The sequence below is a fragment of the Eutrema salsugineum genome, unplaced genomic scaffold (genome assembly GCF_000478725.1).
Source record: "Eutrema salsugineum unplaced genomic scaffold, Eutsalg1_0 scaffold_9, whole genome shotgun sequence".
NCBI classification, from domain to species: Eukaryota; Viridiplantae; Streptophyta; class Magnoliopsida; order Brassicales; family Brassicaceae; genus Eutrema; species Eutrema salsugineum.
In genome coordinates, this window is record NW_006256342.1 from 9,182,374 (window position 1) to 9,199,926 (window position 17,553).

The window sequence follows — 17,553 nt, forward strand, 5'->3', positions numbered from 1 at the left end:
CACTAGTTTATATCATCCCAAAGTAAGTGCTTGGACCTGCAAGAAAGGTTATGATGAAGGTTTCTTAATAGATCTTTTGAAAAATTGCATTTGCAGGTGCAAGATTAAAAGTATCTACCTATATGAGTGTGAAGTGTTGCCGCTTCAAGAAGTTAGGACTTGGCTTTGTATATGCTCATGAATAGATATGGACATGGCTAATAATAGTGTCAAGTATAAACACTTAAGAGTAGTGTGAGAATTCGTGTGTGTATTATCTTCATGTGCTCAAAATGAGTTGAAAAGATTCAATCCATAGGACATCCTGATTCTCAGACATTTGGAATGTGTAATATCACTAAAATGAAAATTCAATCGTCACGGCATTTTCATTTATGCATGAATTTAGTATATGTGTTGTTTATTTAGTGAATCTATGATTACACTTAAATGGGGGAGAAATGTTGGAGATTTAAGTTTTACAATTATTTTAGTGAATCATTGCAACTCTTGAGAAAATGGTTATTCTCCAAACATTGCAACTCTTAAGAATATAGTTATTCTCCAAACATTGCAACTCTTGAGAATATGGTTATTCTCCAAACATTGCAACTCTTGAGAATATGGTTATTCTCCAAACATTGCAACTCTTGATTTTTATGGTTATTTTAAACCATTGCAACTGTTGGGATTATAGTTATTGTGAACCATTGCAACTATTCCTTATATCCTTGGAAACTCTATAAAAGGTTGAAAAATCTTTGGAGAAGAACATAGAAAGTTTTTGCAAACTACCACCAGAAAACAACATAATAACAAAGCACAGAAAAACTCTTTGTGTATCTCTTGTATCTTAGTCTAGAACAAGAGAAAAACTTGATTGTCTTATCCTACAAGGGATTTTGTGTAACCCAAAACTTTAATAAGAGTCAAAATACTTTTTAAAGAAAGTGATTCGTATACGATTCAATCATTATCTAAGTACACAATTTATTTGATGGTTAAATATTTATATGTTTCTTTTCTTATCTATATAACACCTTATATTGCAACACTTCCTTTTTGAAACTAATGTAACTATTTTTGAAGTTGTGTTTTATATTGTCTCGTTAAACTTCTTTTTTTTTTTGGAAACTCAAGAAAAGAGTTAATTAGAGAGTGATAATACTGCAAATATTCAAGAACAATTTTTCACCGACAGAAGCTTCTCTACAAAATAAACAAAGTAACATTTTAGAGATTTATTTTCGTTTTCTTCTCTTTATAGTTTTTTTTTTTAATTTTTGGATTCAAATAATGCATTTTTGTGTGTCTTTTCTTTTTTCTTTTTCGTTGAGATTATGTTCTAATAGTTTGATTAGCAAGATTCATTATTTAATTTCCCATAAATTTTTACCTCTCTTTTTTTTCCTTCTTTTTAGCTTTTGCTTTGGGGGGAGTTCACCATTGAAAATTCAAACCAAATCTAATTTGAATCGAACCGAAAAAGGACAATATGAATTATGGTTAAACCGTGTAGATCTATTATGGAATTGGAAACTTTTGGATTTGTCATGGTTTGGTTTTACACCGATTAAACCGAATAAACCGGTTGTCTTCTTAAAATTCGAAGACCCAGTAGGCCCAAAATATTCCGGTGACAGTGGTTGTCGGCTTGTAGCAGATTCTCAGAAAGCAGACGAAGAAGGAAACTTCAAACCCCAAAACCGTCACATTTCGCGCCATTTCATCTTCCTCATGACGTCAGACTCCGCCGGAGCCACAACCGCCGTCAACATTAGCGGTAACTCAGAAACCCTAAATCTCAATTCCACAGAACTCTACTCATCAGCAATTTCCTCTGTTTCTCCACCGCTCCCTCCACAGAAACCACCGTTCTCTTCTCCTTCAATCCCTCAATCAAAACGTATCCCCAAAACTAACTTCATCGTCGATTTGTTTCGCTTCCCACCATCTTCCGATTCCTCCTCCTCCGTCGCTTTCTTCCTCTCACACTTCCACTCCGATCATTACTCCGGCCTCTCTCCGTCTTGGTCCAGAGGAATCATCTTCTGCTCTCACAAAACCTCTCGCCTCGTGAAAGAAATCCTTCAAGTTCCATCACAGTTCGTCTTCCCTTTGCCTATGAATCAAAAGGTTGTGATCGATGGCTCTGAGGTTGTTCTGATTGATGCAAATCACTGCCCAGGAGCGGTACAGTTCCTGTATAAAATCAAATCGGTGAACGATGGTTTCGAGAGGTACGTTCACACCGGAGATTTCAGATTCTGTGATTCGATGAGATCAGATTCGTATCTTAGTGATTTCGTTGGCTGTGATGGTGTTTTTCTTGACACTACTTATTGCAATCCAAAGTTCGTTTTCCCCACTCAAGAAGAGTCTGTTGATTATGTGATTAGTGCTATAGATAAGATTGTTGAAGAGTCTAAGGTTATGGAGAAAAGGGTTTTGTTTCTTGTTGCCACTTATGTTGTTGGTAAAGAGAAGATTCTGATTGAGATTGCTAAGAGATGCAAAAAGAAGATCTTTGTGGATGCGAGGAAGATGTCGATTTTGTCTATCTTGGAGTGTGGAGAGAGTGGAATGTTTACAGAAGATGAAAACGAGAGCGATGTTCACGTTGTGGGATGGAATGTATTGGGTGAGACTTGGCCGTATTTCCGGCCGAATTTCGTGAAGATGAATGAGATTATGGTTGAGAAAGGGTATGATAAGGTTGTAGGTTTTGTGCCTACAGGGTGGACTTATGAAGTGAAGCGGAATAAGTTTGCGGTGAAGTCTAAAGATTCGATGGAGATCCATCTTGTACCGTATAGTGAGCATTCGAACTACGATGAACTGAGAGAGTACATAAAGTTCTTGAAACCTAAGAAAGTTATTCCCACTGTTGGAGTTGATATCGAGAAGCTTGATAGCAGAGAGGTTTACAAAATGCAGAAGCACTTTTCTGGACTGGTGGATGAAATGGCTAACAAGAAGGATTTCTTATTGGGTTTCTATCAAAAGAAAAAGAAAAATGACATAGATGTGGTGTCAAGCTTGACTGAGGTTTACCAAGGAGAAGATAAGAAGGCATGTGAAGACAGTGAAACTCCATGCGAGATAATAGATGCGTTTCCGTCATCTACAGGATCCTTAGTGCATAATACAGCTCCAAGAAGTAATGATTCTTTGGTGACTGAAAGATTGCTGACAGAATTACGTGATTGTTTGCCTGGTTGGGTCACTGAAGAGCAGATGTTAGATCTGATTAATAAACATGATGGTAATCCCGTAGATATAGTAAGTAACTTTTATGAACGTGAAGCAGAGCTTTACAAGCAATCCTCTCTTGCCACGTCTTCCTCGGAAAATCAGGCTGTTTTGGTTGATGATAGTGTAACCGGCTTGCAACTAAATCCTGTAAAGAGCACTTGGTCAGATTGTCAACCAAGTCAAAAAGGTTTTGCCTTACCAAGCAAAGTCGGTTTAACAAAGGGTACTATTTCTCCTGGAAAAAGAAGCAAAAGCATAGGCAATAAGTCAAACAAGAAGGTCAAGAAAGATCCAAAGTCGAAACCAGTTGGTCCAAGGCAGTCAACGATAACTAAGTTCTTCGATAAGGCCTTGGATAGTGGATCTAATTCTGTTGGTGTTGGTTCAGAGACTGAAGAATGCATTACAGATGAAAAGATGGTCCACAATGATGCTACAGAAGCATACAAAGAATTAACAGATCAGTTTATTGATATTGTTAATGGTTCTGAATCTTTAAGAGAGTATGCTGCTTCCATCATTGATGAGGCTAAAGGAGATATAAATAGGGCATTGAACATTTATTACAGTAACCCCAGTGGAATACCTGGTGAGCATGCAGGTGAGGGAGTACTCTCTAGCAAATCAAATCAGTTTCCGCAATGTCCAGAAGCGTGTTCCTCTCAGGAGGACAAAAAAGCGCTAGAAAAATCAGGAAATGCCGTTAACTTATGTGGACAGATATCAGCAGAGGAAATTGCGGACAAAAGTTATGTATCTCTACCACCTGAGAAGTATAAACCTAAGGAGCACGGTTGGTGTATTTATATGCACAGTCTTATAAATGCTACAAATCTGTTATTTATTATTTCTTTAAAATTTGAGAGTTTGTTTGAAGTGTAGTAGGATATTTTAGTCCACCTGCTGCAATTTTTCTGTGCATCCACACTCATATGTGTGTTTGGTATAATGCAGCTTGTTGGAGGGATGGGCAGCCTGCTCCTTATATCCACCTTGTCCGAACGTTTGCTTCAGTTGAAGCTGAAAAGGGCAAGATCAAAGCTATGTCTATGCTTTGCAACATGTTTAGAAGGTTGCATAACCTCTTTCTTTCCTTTCACTCTGTTGATTAAGCTGAAGCAATGATGATTGTCACTTATATTTCTGTAAATTTTTCATCCCATCAGTTTGATGGCTCTCTCTCCAGAAGATGTCCTGCCCGCTGTTTATCTTTGCACAAACAAGATTGCCGCTGACCATGAAAATATTGTCGGTTTAAGTTTCTTGTATTTTATTCAATCTCTTGTTATTTACATAACCTTATAAGACTCTTAATGATCATGTATCAATTGGACAGGAGCTTAATATTGGTGGAAGTATGATCTCTTCTGCATTGGAAGAAGCATGTGGAATAAGTCGCGCTACTATAAGGGAGATGTATAATAGATTGGGGGATCTTGGTAAAGACAAATCTATGCCATCACAGTTAACTTATGGTTTGTTGTTCCTTCTGTATGCCCTGCTAAAACGGGTTTAAAATTTATAATTATCAAAATTTCCAGGGGATGTTGCTCAGCTATGTCGACAAACACAAAAGCTACTGGTTCCTCCTCCTCCACTTCTAGTGAGAGATGTGTTTTCAACTCTACGAAAGATAAGGTATAGAATTTAACTGATTATGTGTTACATCAAATAACTGTTAACTGAGGATACACTATGTACCAGTGCAGACGAAAATGTTTAGAGGTGCTTGTCCATCTTTCTGCTGTGTCAGTTATAACAGATATATGAGTTAAAGAACTGTTCCATTTCTACTTCTGTGAATTTTGTGCTGGTTTGATGGTAGTTTCCATGTATATCCATGCATATATATGGATATCTTCTGTAATGTATGATAGATATAAGATTAAGTACTCCAGATAGTTAGATATTTGAGGGCTTGAAAATAAGTGGGACAGTTGGTTTTAGATGACCTTGTTGATTTTGACACTACTATAAGCTATATTTAAATACTGACCTGTTGTTGATAAATTTTCTACTTAAACAGAACCGTAAGTAATTTCTTTCTGGTAATTGGTTTGAGCTGTCTTCCAATTAAAGCGTAGTTTCATTGTTGGTGGATGATTATAGTGTTCTTTGTTGCCTAGCCACATTTTCTTACAAACATGAGGTCATCGTAGCAAGCTGCTAATAGTTCTCCTCAGTGTGCAGACAGGTACTGGAAGTAATCGGCAAAAGAAAAACCTCATCGTGAAGCTAATGCGCTCTTGTAGAGAGAAAGAGATCAAATTTCTTGTTAGAACATTGGTAAGATTCTCTCAAAAAAAAAAAAAAAATCGAAATATTGTTCATAACTTCCCTGTTTTAAGCAGCTAATGTCTCTGTTCAGGCCCGTAATTTAAGGATTGGCGCTATGTTGAGGACTGTTCTACCTGCACTTGGGCGAGCAATCGTTATGAATTCTTTCTGGAATTGCCATAACAAAGAACCATCAGAAAAATGTTTCAGAGAGAAACTCGAGGTTTGATTTATTTTCTTTCTTAGTTTGGAGAAAGTGTTTTCTTGTCACTTATCAAGTCAAGTATGTTAAAAAGAATATATCTAATCGCTCATGTTGATAAGAATCAAAATTTCAGGTTGTTTCTGCTGCAGTAGTTGAGGCATACAATATACTTCCTTCTCTGGTGAGCTTTAAATTTCAACCTTTGCCTTCCCTGCCTCTATTCGTTTTCCCGTTTTTCTCGCGAAATGATTTTTTTTTTTTTAAAACGTGTTTCTTTCCTCTAAATATTCTCTATGCAATTAACAGTTCCAGGGTGTAACCTAATCAAGAATTAGTGGGAAAAAAATCAAGAACCTTTAATTTATTGCTTTCTTTGAATTCTGCCTATTTACAGCCTTGGAACTATTTGTGCTTTGTCCTGCTCAGTATAGTTTTCAAGAGTTTTCAAATAAAGATATTATTTGTTTCCAAACAGGACGTGGTCGTTCCTTCTCTCATGGACAAAGACATTGAGTTCTCAACATCAACTCTGTCAATGGTCCCAGGGATACCTATAAAACCCATGCTTGCAAAGTAATTGTACAGATCTTCGTGATACCTTTGTTTTCAAGATAAGGACTAGAACTGCTGATCTCATGCCTCTTATAATTTATTCTGATTTTGATTGCAGAATCGCTAACGGGGTTCAGGATTTTTTCAAACTCTTCCAAGACAAGGCTTTTACATGTGAATACAAGTTCGTTTTCCTCAAGAATTTCTCTCAAACTACTTGAATTTGATGAGCTTCTGATTATAAATGGAATATCTGTTGCTTTCAAGTTCCAACTCATAACCATGAATCTTATTTGCATACTGTTGACTATCCATTAAGTGTTACAAATACAACTAAGTTTGGGCAAAATGCAGTTCATTTTGTTTACATGAGTCTTTGTTTTCCGTTAATCATCTGTGTATTGTGAATTACCTTGCTAAAAACGTCTAAATTTAAATTTTCAGATATGATGGCCAGCGCGCCCAGATCCATCAGTTACTTGATGGTACCGTGCGTATTTTTTCTCGAAATGGGGATGAAACAACTTCTAGATTTCCAGATCTGGTTGATGTTATTAAACAGTTTTCTTGCCATGCTGCTGAGACTTTCATGTTGGACGCAGAGGTAGGTGAATTTTTTTAAGAATCCACTGTAGACATCTCTATCTCTCGTAAAGCCCTTTAGCCACGCGCAGGAGACAAAGCAAGGAACCTTTTGCCAGTTTTCAAAAACCAACCAGTAATAGTTTCTCATGACTTCTTTTGGTCATACATGGTGTATTGGTTTTTTATGTGGTCAGGTGGTTGCAATTGATAGAAAGAATGGAAATAAACTCATGTCATTCCAAGAGTTATCAACAAGAGAGAGAGGAAGCAAAGATGATTTGGTAACTAGAGAACGCATTAAGGTATTCAAAAAATATCCTTACAACCTTATTTCTGTAACTCAATGATTGTCAGCATTTATATCAAGAACTTGCAGTTTTATCCATAGCTTTGTTACATCAATTCTTCTCCGGCCCCATTGTTCTTTTATTGTAGTCATGATTCTAAACCTATCACATGTTTCGTTTCATGGGGACGGGTTACTATGTTTTAGATGTTACACTACATACCCAATTGAGTGTTAGAAGTATGGAAGACCCACATCTTCTTACATGTTAAGCTCTGCTAATCTAGTCCTCAACAAAGCCAGGCGAAAAGAAAATATTTGTTTAGTATGATTGTCGCTTTCCTCATAAAAATTTTACCCTGCGAAGATAAACATTTTTAGTCTTTTGTCATTTTTTTGTAGTTTCCCAACATGTTCTTTTAGATGTATTTATTTTCTTACAATGGCTTTATGCAGGTTGAAGTCTGCGTATTTGTGTTTGATATTATGTTCCTCAATGGTGAACAGTATGCATCTCTTACTCGATATTTTTATCTTTCTCTGCATTTCTCCTTAGAAATTATTTGCTGAGTCGTATTTTCCTGTGCATTACTTTGCAGGCTGTTGGCTTTTCCCCTTCGTGAGAGACGAAGACGTAACCGTCACCTCTCTCTCTCTCTTTTCTTAATTTGTTGCGTTCATTTTGTTCATCGGGTTGAGATATTCCCACCCTGATCTTAGTTGGTTATGCTCGAACTTTCAGGTCTAAAGGAGGTCTTCCCTGAGACTAGGCCGGGTTATCTTGAGTATGCGAAGGAAATCATTGTAAGTGCTACAGTATCTTCCTGACCTATAAGTTATAGTCAGGACATCATAAATCCATCTTCTGTAACAGAGTGCTTTGGTATTTTCATTGAATCCTTCTATGTAACTAAAGTGTTTTGGTATTTTTGTCGAACCGTTCATTGTTTAATAGGTAGGAGCAGACGAAGCGTCTTTGAATAACCAAGACACTTTGTGTAGAATAAATGCTTTTCTAGAAGAAGCATTTCAGTCATCTTCTGAAGGAATCATGGTTAAGTCCTTAGATGTTGATGCCGGATACTACCCCACAAAGCGTTCTGATTCATGGCTCAAGGTCTTGTGCTGTAAATTATCTTATCAAAGAAGAGAAAAGTCCCAGAATTTTATTTAAATGGCGCTTAATTTTCTTGTTCAGGTTAAGCGAGATTATGTAGATGGATTAGGTGACACATTGGATTTAGTTCCTATAGGTGCTTGGCATGGCAACGGGAGAAAAGCAGGATGGTAGTAAAAAACGAATTTCCCAACTCTCTTTTTTTTTTTTTTTCCTGAAAGCAAAATTTTTTATTTGACCTTGTAGCTTTATGAATTCCGATTTTTCTTTCTTTGTTTATGTAGGTATAGTCCATTCCTCATGGCCTGCTTTAACCCTGAGACAGAGGAGTTCCAAAGTGTCTGCCGTGTCATGTCTGGCTTTTCTGATGCCTTTTACATTGAGGTAATGAAAAGCTCAACTACACTTTCACACTTCTCCATGTATCCATCTTTGGTAGTAAAAAAAAAAATGAATTTCTCATGGTGACTAATGGTGGACATACTGGTTTAAGGTTTGGTAATTCATGGGTTTCGGTTTTAGTAGTCTTATAGAGTTTGAAACCAAGTAAAAACCATTCGTAAAGGTTTTATAGAATCTCAAACATGTTTTTAGTATCTATGATCATCTATGTTTTACTTTTTCTTGTAGATGAAAGAGTTCTACTCAGGGGATAAGATCCTAGCGAAAAAGCCGCCTTACTACAGAACTGGGGAGACACCGGACATGTGGTTTTCTGCAGAGGCTGTATGGGAAATCAGAGGTGCGGATTTAACCGTCTCGCCGGTTCACCATGCCGGTTTAGGTCTCGTTCATCCATCTCGAGGCATCTCAGTTAGGTTTCCTAGATTTATCCGTAAAGTGAATGATAGGAATCCAGAGGAATGCAGCACGGCTGCAGAAATCGCAGAGATGTTTCAAGCTCAAACCAGGAAAATGAACATCACGTCTCAACACTAATATGCTCCTAACTATCTGATTAGCTGCATGCAGTTAACCTTTTTTTTTTGTTCGTTTAGGCGTTTTACCTAACTTAAACAGTAAACACAGTATTTTGAAGTAGTTGGTTTGGTGCCCCTTTTGTAAACTATGTAAATATGTGTACCTAAAACAATGTAAATATTTAGCCACTAGGTGTATATGTTATCCCATCTATCTTCATGTCTTTTCTTTGTGTTTCCTTTTTGTCATTATAAACAAAAATGGTCTCATTGGTGACAATAGGAATTAGAAACATAGAAAATGAAAGAACCAATAAAGTATAGGGTGAATTAGTCCAAAGACAAATTACATGTTCAAAATAAACTATATATCGAGATTAAAAAAAAAAAAGCAAATGAAAACTAATAGAGGAATAAACCATTTCAAGCTTGAAGAGATGATATTAAATCTCTTTTATATGTCGTAAAACGATGAGATAGAGTAGCTTATGTCACATAATTCACACTAAAATAGTAGAAACAGAACTACTATACTAACTAATCTGTGAGGTAATCTTTCACTCTTTCTTCAGTGGCTTCTTGCTGCTTACGAAGCATCCCAATTTGCTTTTCCAAATCCTTTAATGAAGGAGTCAAAAAAGCGACATCCTTTGTATTTCTTTCAATTTGCTTCGCAATTTAATTCGTCTTCATACCACTATATGAGTCCAAAATCAATGTCACAGAAGCTCCATCGGGAAAAAGGATTTAAGCAATAAAAATTAGAGTGTATGTGGCGGCAAAGTATAAACATATCATGTCCGGATTCTTTACGTTCTACCACATATATACATGATGATTTCTTTTTGCTACTTTTTCTTTGATTTGTTTATTTTTTCTTCTTTTTTTTTATGTAGATCTAGCAAAACATTTGATCATTTTTCGTAGAATTTTTCCTATATATGTGGGAAACAAATGCTCTGATTCAGCTGAGCCATTTTAAAGAGATAATTAACAGGTTTAAAAACACATGGTGACAACAGTTCTTTCCGACTTCAATCATTGATAGTTATTCATTAGGTGATGATGGGTTTCTCACTGCAAATTACGATTACTCAGGAAGGTGGTCTGAAATGTAGACTTCTAGTCGATCATTTGTTGATCTTAGTGACTCCGTCGTTAGAGCAATATAAAGACGTATATTGTCTTGGCTCCTACTAGAGCAATAAAAAAGAGAGTGATGGCAGTTGTGATCAATTCACTCTAAAGCATTGATAAATATTTTTAGATTACTATAAAAATTAAAAATTATCTTAGCTAGTAGTAATTTAATCATTCTAAAAGTAAATATAAAAATAGATCATTTATATCTTTAATTATACATATGCAAAAGAAATATCATTATTTACTTCGAATCATTATTGGTGAATTGTTAATTAAACTAATTTTTTGATATTTACCGAAATCCTTTGAGAAGATGATATAATAGTGGAATTATATTTACCGAAATCATTTGAGTCTTAAGACTTAAGACATGAGTTTCAATTTTTTTTTGTTTGTTGTTTTCATTTTCCCTCCTCTATAAATAACTCCTCCCGCCAATTCAACTGACCGGCAATAGCCGGTCACCTTCCCTACAGCAACCGGTTATAAGAACACTAAATTGAAAACATTACCTTCTTCGATTCATCTACTCGGAATCGCCTCGCCACATTCTCTCTCTCACCACCGATAAATCATCTCTTAAGGTTTCCTCGCTAATTGTTTCCTGCGAGAAAAATTCCGCAAAACCCTAAACTCTTCCTTCTTTGCTTCTCCGCTTTTCGGCAATCGAAGAGTTAAAAAGGAACTTGTTAGTCATCTGGGTCTCTCCGGAATTTGAATGAAGCTTTTTGTTTTTTCGAATCTAGGGTTCTTCTCCGAATTAGAAGCCTGAAGCTGTAGATAACATTATGAGCGCCATCAACATCACCAACGTCACCGTCTTGGATAATCCTGCCCCTTTTGTTAGCCCTTTTCAGTTCGAGATTTCATACGAGTGTTTAAACTCTCTCAAAGACGGTAAATCTCAAATTTCTTCCTTGCTCTAGAACAGTTTATGTGTTTGATTTCGTCTTCTATTGATGAATTTTCTCCGTTTATTGAGGTCTTAGTCTCTGCTGATTCTTACTGATTTCGTCTGTATTAGAAAAGGGTTTGTGGAGAAAATTGTTCTGGTTCTTGGCACCAATTCGTTACTGATTTGAGTTGTAGTTGAAACATGTTGTTTTGCTCTATGTATGGTTTGATATCAATTAACGAAAGAGCTATGTGTGGATAAGAAACATGTTCTCCCTCATTCATGTTGTTTGATTATGTAGTGTGGTTCTACAAACCTTAACTTATGGGGTTTTGTGTGTCTTGGATACTAGTGTTTCTTAATGTGAATTTTACCTCTTTGTTCTGTGATTGTCCCTATTTTTGTATGATCTCTCACAAAAGTTTCCTACTGCTCTGTGATTGAATAGAAGGACATAGCATGGTGGTTCTAAAGTCTAGCTGTCTTACTAGTTGGATTAGATCTATGCAGAAGTTCTTGATTAACATAGTTATTTTGATGAGACTGCTCTACTTGAATAATTATTCTTTTTTGGAGCAGCTGTTTTTCCCCAATAGTTGTTCTCAGGGAAGATATGTTACCTAAGATTAATGGTTTCATACGGTTTGCAATGGATTCGATCGTTGGCTCTGTACACTAGGATGAAAACAGATGATGTAGTCTTGGATTTGGCTGGAAGATATTATAGCTTGATGTGTTTCTGTTACTTATTTTCTCCAATAAAGTCATAGAAGCTACCTAGATAGTTGTGTTCGTAAGAAAAAACAATTCTTTCAACTTAATCCCTAGCTTTGATTTTGATACAGATTTGGAATGGAAACTTATCTACGTGGGTTCAGCAGAAGATGAGACTTATGATCAAACTCTAGAGAGTGTGCTTGTGGGACCTGTTAATGTTGGGAACTACCGGTTTGTATTGCAGGTAAACATATGTCATATCCATTTGTTTTACACATCCTCGTTTCTATTGTGATCTAGCAACAAGAGTCTTGATCTAAACTCTCCATTTACTGTACAGGCTGATCCTCCAGATCCTTCAAAAATCCGTGAGGAAGACATCATCGGTGTCACTGTGCTATTGTTGACATGTTCGTACATGGGTCAAGAATTCTTAAGAGTTGGGTATTATGTGAACAATGACTATGAAGATGAGCAACTTAGGGAAGAGCCTCCAACTAAGGTTTTGATCGATAAAGTCCAGAGGAACATACTCTCAGACAAACCTAGAGTTACTAAATTTCCTATAAATTTTCATCCAGAAGACGAGCAGGCTGCTACCACTGCTGCTGATCCTCCTCCTGAACCAACTGATGAACAAGCTGGTGTCAATGGTGAATCTCAAGTTTTGCCTGATCAGCCACCAAAACCAGAGGAATCACCCCAGGAATCATGATTTTTATTTAAGCTAAATCGTTGAAAATCGGATGAGAACTATTTGTCCTCTCCAAAGATCTTGCCTTTTGCTTCTTATCTTAGGGAAGTGGTTCTTGGACATGTTTGAATGTTTTTGTTTTTGGGGCATGGGTTTAGTTGAAGCAAAGCCAACATTTCGAAATCAAGATTATGTTCCAGAAATGTTTAAAATTTCTTCCCAAAAAAAAATTCGAAATTTATTCTAAAACTAGACCCATACCATTTCGATATTTACAATAGTTTTTTCAAGAGGGTATTAGGTATAATTTTTTAAAATATGTAATGGAAATGAGAAAATAAAACTCTTTAGAATAACATAACTCTTATCAGATTTATGTTTTAGAATTTAGAGTGGTAAGAAAACTCTTTAGAATAAAATAACTCTCTGGTTTATCAATTTCTTCTCCATAAAGACGATTGACCAGACTAGACCTAAACTATTTTTCTCTAGTTTTAGACTTTCTGCTGGGTAAGCTGCCAAACAAAGTACTAATCCCAAATAATCCATTGAAACATTTGTTTCAGCCTCCAAATTTTTTATTTCAATTTAGCCCACGAAAAAAAAAAATTTTAAAATTTTTTTTTTATAAAACCAATTATAGGCCTCCATTTCTGTTTTTGTTTCGAACCCCAAAATCTCAGATCCAGCCCTTACAATGACTTGCACAACACTTACAAAACTGCATTTATCAAAGTTACGTTGATAGTTTATAACAGACAAAATGACATCAGATGAATAATACCAACAAGTTTGTTTTTGATATGATAAAAACAAAACCATATCCAAAACTAAGACTTATGTCATAACACTCAACCAGGAAAGCCAAACCGGAGATTTAGTTCTCAAGATCTCCACACGATTCTCTCTCAAAGGTCTCCAACAACCCCTAATGTATCTATAGAACAAGGTTACACCTGTCCGAGTGGTGAACAAAATCGAGTTCCCGCTCACACCACAACCATAAGGAAGCTCCTTAGCTAAGCAGGCAACATTTATCAAGCATTCAACAAACAACACTCGGTCTCCTAAATCACTGACCTCGACCCATCTACCAGCCTCCGCATCTAACCTACTCACTTTAATAGCTAATTTACCAACAGGTCCAACATGATTGACAGTTTCCCTAACCAAGAAAAATTCATCACTGCCACATGGAACAAGACAATTACTGAAGTCCCGATGCTCTGATGGCCTTAGTGGAGTCGCTTCCAGTGAATAAGGATCGATAACGAAAATATCTCGCTCAAATGATGCATAAAATCTGCCTCTAAAAGAGACTAAATTCAAGCATGGACAGCCTGGGATGTTCTCAACTTGCTTCCACTTCATTTCAATACTTGTTAACACCAACAAAGTGTTCAAGAAGTTGCAAATCACAATGAATCCGCTTCCTACCTCGTTGTTTAGTTGAAGAAAAGCCACAACTCTGTAAGTTATTCTCATTCCTTGAGGATCCAAACAACTAATTTGGTACCGATGGCCCATAGAGACGATATGCCAGCTAAACATGTTCATCAAAGTTTGCTCATATCCTTTAAATTGTATTTTCACTGAGCACTGAAGAGGAGATGATGATGGAAGAATCTTCATACGATCCTCTGACTCATCTCTGCATATCCCTCCCAATAAATACTCAGAATACTCAGAATCTGACGTAACAACAACGATAGGAGGTCGGACTCTAAAGAGGAACAAAGGGATCTTCTCGAGGCTGCACATGGCTTTGTTTTTAATAGGAAACGAGGGAAGAGTGTAACTTTGGCGTAGTAGGGAAGGAAATGAGGATCGCCACGAGCAGCAAACAGAGCGAGCATGAACAACATCGAAACAGTTCTCCAGATTCATGGCGATGATGTGAAGTAGCTCTTGAGGGAGCTGAGTCCAGTCTGGAATCATTGTTGCTGATTGCTGCGAAAACAAGGAAAATTAAGGTTCTAGGGTTTAGAAAACTTGTAAACAAACATGAAAAATCAAAGATTAATCGCATAACATTTCCGAATCGACTTCGCTCTTATTTTTCTGCGTGCATCAATGCATATTGCAGTAACAACATATCCCTAACAAACATTGAAAACAAAAATTTGTAACCCTAAAATCAAATTCAGTTCCAGAGTTCGGATAGATCCGTAACAAAACACTCAATCAGAAGTTTCTTATTGATGGATTTCCTTTTAGGTTTGATTTTAACGAATATTTTAATGAATTTGGATGAATTTTCATATTAAAATTACAAAGACTTAAATCTAAGATAAAATCTTTGAAAATGCTCAGATTTACAAAAACAAAGATTAATTTTAAATTTTATATGGATTTTTTAATTAATTAATAAAATACATAAACAAATAGAAACTTCTTTTCAAATATAATAGGGTTTTTTCTGATAACTTCAGAAGTATGAGTTTCGTTTCATAAAATACTAAAAGGTAAGGGTAAAATTAAGACCGAAGAATCTAAAATTCATTAAAGTGCTTCACTAGCCCTTCGTCTTCGTCGAAGTGTTAAACAGTAACTGGAGAAGAAGAGAAAACCCGATGACGAAACCCGGCGAGAATCAACCAGTTGATCGGTATCTACGGCGGCAAGTGCTCGGAGAAGGAACATACGGTGTCGTTTACAAAGCCACCGACACCAAGGTGAAATCAATCAATCAAGCAAACCCTTTCCCCGATTCGATTTTTCATCAGATTCAATTCCTTGATTGTTTTATATATCTTCGATTCTCGCTTTATAGACTGGTAAGACCGTAGCAGTGAAGAAGATTAGGTTAGGAAACCAGAAAGAAGGAGTGAATTTCACGGCGCTTAGAGAGATTAAGCTGCTAAAGGAGCTTAACCATCCACACATCGTCGAGCTCATTGATGCGTTTCCTCACAACGGAAGCTTGCATCTCGTTTTCGAGTATATGCAAACGGATCTCGAAGCTGTGATTCGTGACCGTAATATATTCCTTTCTCCTGGAGATATCAAGTCTTATATGTTGATGACGTTGAAAGGTTTAGCTTATTGTCACAAGAAATGGGTATTGCACAGGTAAAGAAACAAAACAAAATCTTCTTCCTTGCTTCTTGCTCGTTAAGGGTTTTAGCTTGGATCTTGATTTGGTTTTTCTCCATTGTTAGGGATATGAAGCCTAATAATTTGCTGATTGGAGAGAATGGTTTGTTGAAACTAGCTGATTTTGGTCTTGCTAGAGTGTTTGGGAGTCCGAATCGGAGGTTTACTCATCAGGTAAAGTTGTTTCATCGATCAATCGATACTAAGCTCTATACAGTTTGATCTTTTTGTGTGTTTGAATTGGTTTATACAGAGCATTGAGAAGACAACATATGTTTTCCGATTCAGATGCTTGCATACTTATGTTTTTCTTGTTTCGATGAGGTGAAAAATTGGTGGTTGAAACTCACCAGAGACCCTTTTCTTGCTTACGCATGTATTGCCATTTTTAGACTCTAAAAGATCGTGGAAGGGATTGATTGTGTAGATCTCTCTTGTGGTTATAGATATTTCTATCTGCTAGTTTCACAGTGGACGACTCCAAAAAGTTTAACTTTGGATCTAAAAAAAAAAGCACTTATCAACAGGTATTTGCTACGTGGTACAGAGCGCCTGAGTTGCTGTTTGGGAGTCGACAGTACGGAGCAGGAGTTGATGTTTGGGCTGCAGGCTGTATCTTTGCCGAGCTATTACTTCGTAGACCATTTCTACCGGTAATGTTCTATACATGTCCTACTTTTAGTTACAAAGCCGAGAAGAAACCACATCACATTTCAAAGATGTATTCAAACCCTTTGCTTTCTTCAGGGTTCTAGTGAGATTGATCAACTGGGGAAGATCATTCAAGCTTTTGGAACACCAACACTTTCCCAATGGCCTGACATGATCTATCTACCAGAATACATGGAGTTCACGTATACACCAGCTCCACCATTACGTACCATTTTCCCCATGGCAAGCGATGACGCTTTGGATCTTCTAGCAAAAATGTTCATCTACGACCCACGACAAAGAATCACAATACAGCAAGCTTTGGACCATCGGTTAAGTCTTGGAAAAAAAAAGAAACTCAAGACAGGACAATAGTTCCGGTCCATCTCTCTAATTACATTCCGGTTTTTTTTTTTTTTTCTTCAGGTATTTCACGTCTTCTCCATCACCAACTGAACCAGGGAAGCTTCAGATTCCGGCTTCGAAAGGAGATGCACTCGAACCAAAGGCCTCTGAGCAAAACCAACATGGAAGTAGCCCGGCCGTACTGTCACCTCCTGGAAAAATGAGGAGAGTGATGGGTCCTGAAGGATTCACCTGAGGGCTTCTGATTTAGCAGAAACACGAGAATCAAGTTTTTGTATTACCTTTCTGCAAATTAGTTACGAATCAAAATCTGAACATAAAGAACAAGAGGCAAATCATACTTTAGAAAGAAAAAAAAACGTAGAAGCCAAATCTTCACCTCCTTGGTTTCAGATTATGTTCAATATCTTTGAAGTCAGGTTTCCTCTGAACCTAAAAGGCTAAAACTGGGGAAAACAAAAGTTATTTAATTGATCCTGAATAATCCTAGATTTGATGATATAACACTTTAATTGAAAGCATGGGTGTTGTATAGGATTTGGAAAACTATGTGTAATTTTCATTTCCATTTATGCTGAAATGATCTGAAAAATCGGAATAACCGTAGCTATATGGAAGTACAAATGTATAAAAGATGGCTATCTCTATTACATACTACTATTACCTCTGTTTGATCAAACCAAATTTCAAATTTACACCTTACTTAGAGCTAATAGACTGATAGACATTGAATTAAGTATCACCATTAATTATCCAGTCACGCTTACCTCGGGATCAACTTCTCGACCAGCTAGCATGAAATATAAGCAAAGTAG

At 36.6% G+C, this 17,553-nt stretch overlaps 4 protein-coding genes across 4 annotated transcripts; 3 read left to right on the forward strand and 1 right to left on the reverse strand.

The window, feature by feature from the left end:
- The first annotated feature begins 1,716 nt into the window (after positions 1-1,716).
- Positions 1,717-9,321, forward strand: LOC18008661 (DNA ligase 6). Its single transcript, XM_006391362.2, has 19 exons — positions 1,717-4,027; positions 4,189-4,306; positions 4,401-4,482; positions 4,571-4,673; positions 4,776-4,872; positions 5,418-5,520; positions 5,603-5,734; positions 5,850-5,897; positions 6,192-6,289; positions 6,387-6,452; positions 6,713-6,872; positions 7,048-7,155; positions 7,596-7,645; positions 7,739-7,773; positions 7,882-7,943; positions 8,095-8,256; positions 8,338-8,426; positions 8,541-8,640; positions 8,887-9,321. The coding sequence occupies exons 1-19, from the start codon at positions 1,717-1,719 to the stop codon at positions 9,193-9,195; spliced, it is 4,233 nt and encodes a 1,410-aa protein (XP_006391424.1). The 3' UTR covers positions 9,196-9,321.
- A 1,511-nt stretch (positions 9,322-10,832) lies between these two features.
- On the forward strand, positions 10,833-12,842 carry LOC18008684 (probable histone chaperone ASF1A). Its single transcript, XM_006391363.2, has 3 exons — positions 10,833-11,216; positions 12,060-12,175; positions 12,272-12,842. Exons 1-3 carry the CDS (start codon positions 11,108-11,110, stop codon positions 12,644-12,646), a joined length of 600 nt encoding a protein of 199 aa, XP_006391425.1. The 5' UTR covers positions 10,833-11,107; the 3' UTR covers positions 12,647-12,842.
- Positions 12,843-13,462: 620 nt separating this feature from the next.
- Positions 13,463-14,563, reverse strand: LOC18008925 (F-box/kelch-repeat protein At1g64840). The gene has a single exon (XM_006391364.1). It carries the CDS (start codon positions 14,561-14,563, stop codon positions 13,463-13,465), a length of 1,101 nt encoding a protein of 366 aa, XP_006391426.1.
- Positions 14,564-15,129: 566 nt separating this feature from the next.
- Positions 15,130-17,139, forward strand: LOC18008670 (cyclin-dependent kinase D-2). The gene is made up of 6 exons (XM_006391365.2): positions 15,130-15,300; positions 15,399-15,697; positions 15,787-15,895; positions 16,249-16,374; positions 16,469-16,704; positions 16,799-17,139. Exons 1-6 carry the CDS (start codon positions 15,199-15,201, stop codon positions 16,971-16,973), a joined length of 1,047 nt encoding a protein of 348 aa, XP_006391427.1. The 5' UTR covers positions 15,130-15,198; the 3' UTR covers positions 16,974-17,139.
- The last annotated feature ends 414 nt before the right edge of the window (positions 17,140-17,553 follow it).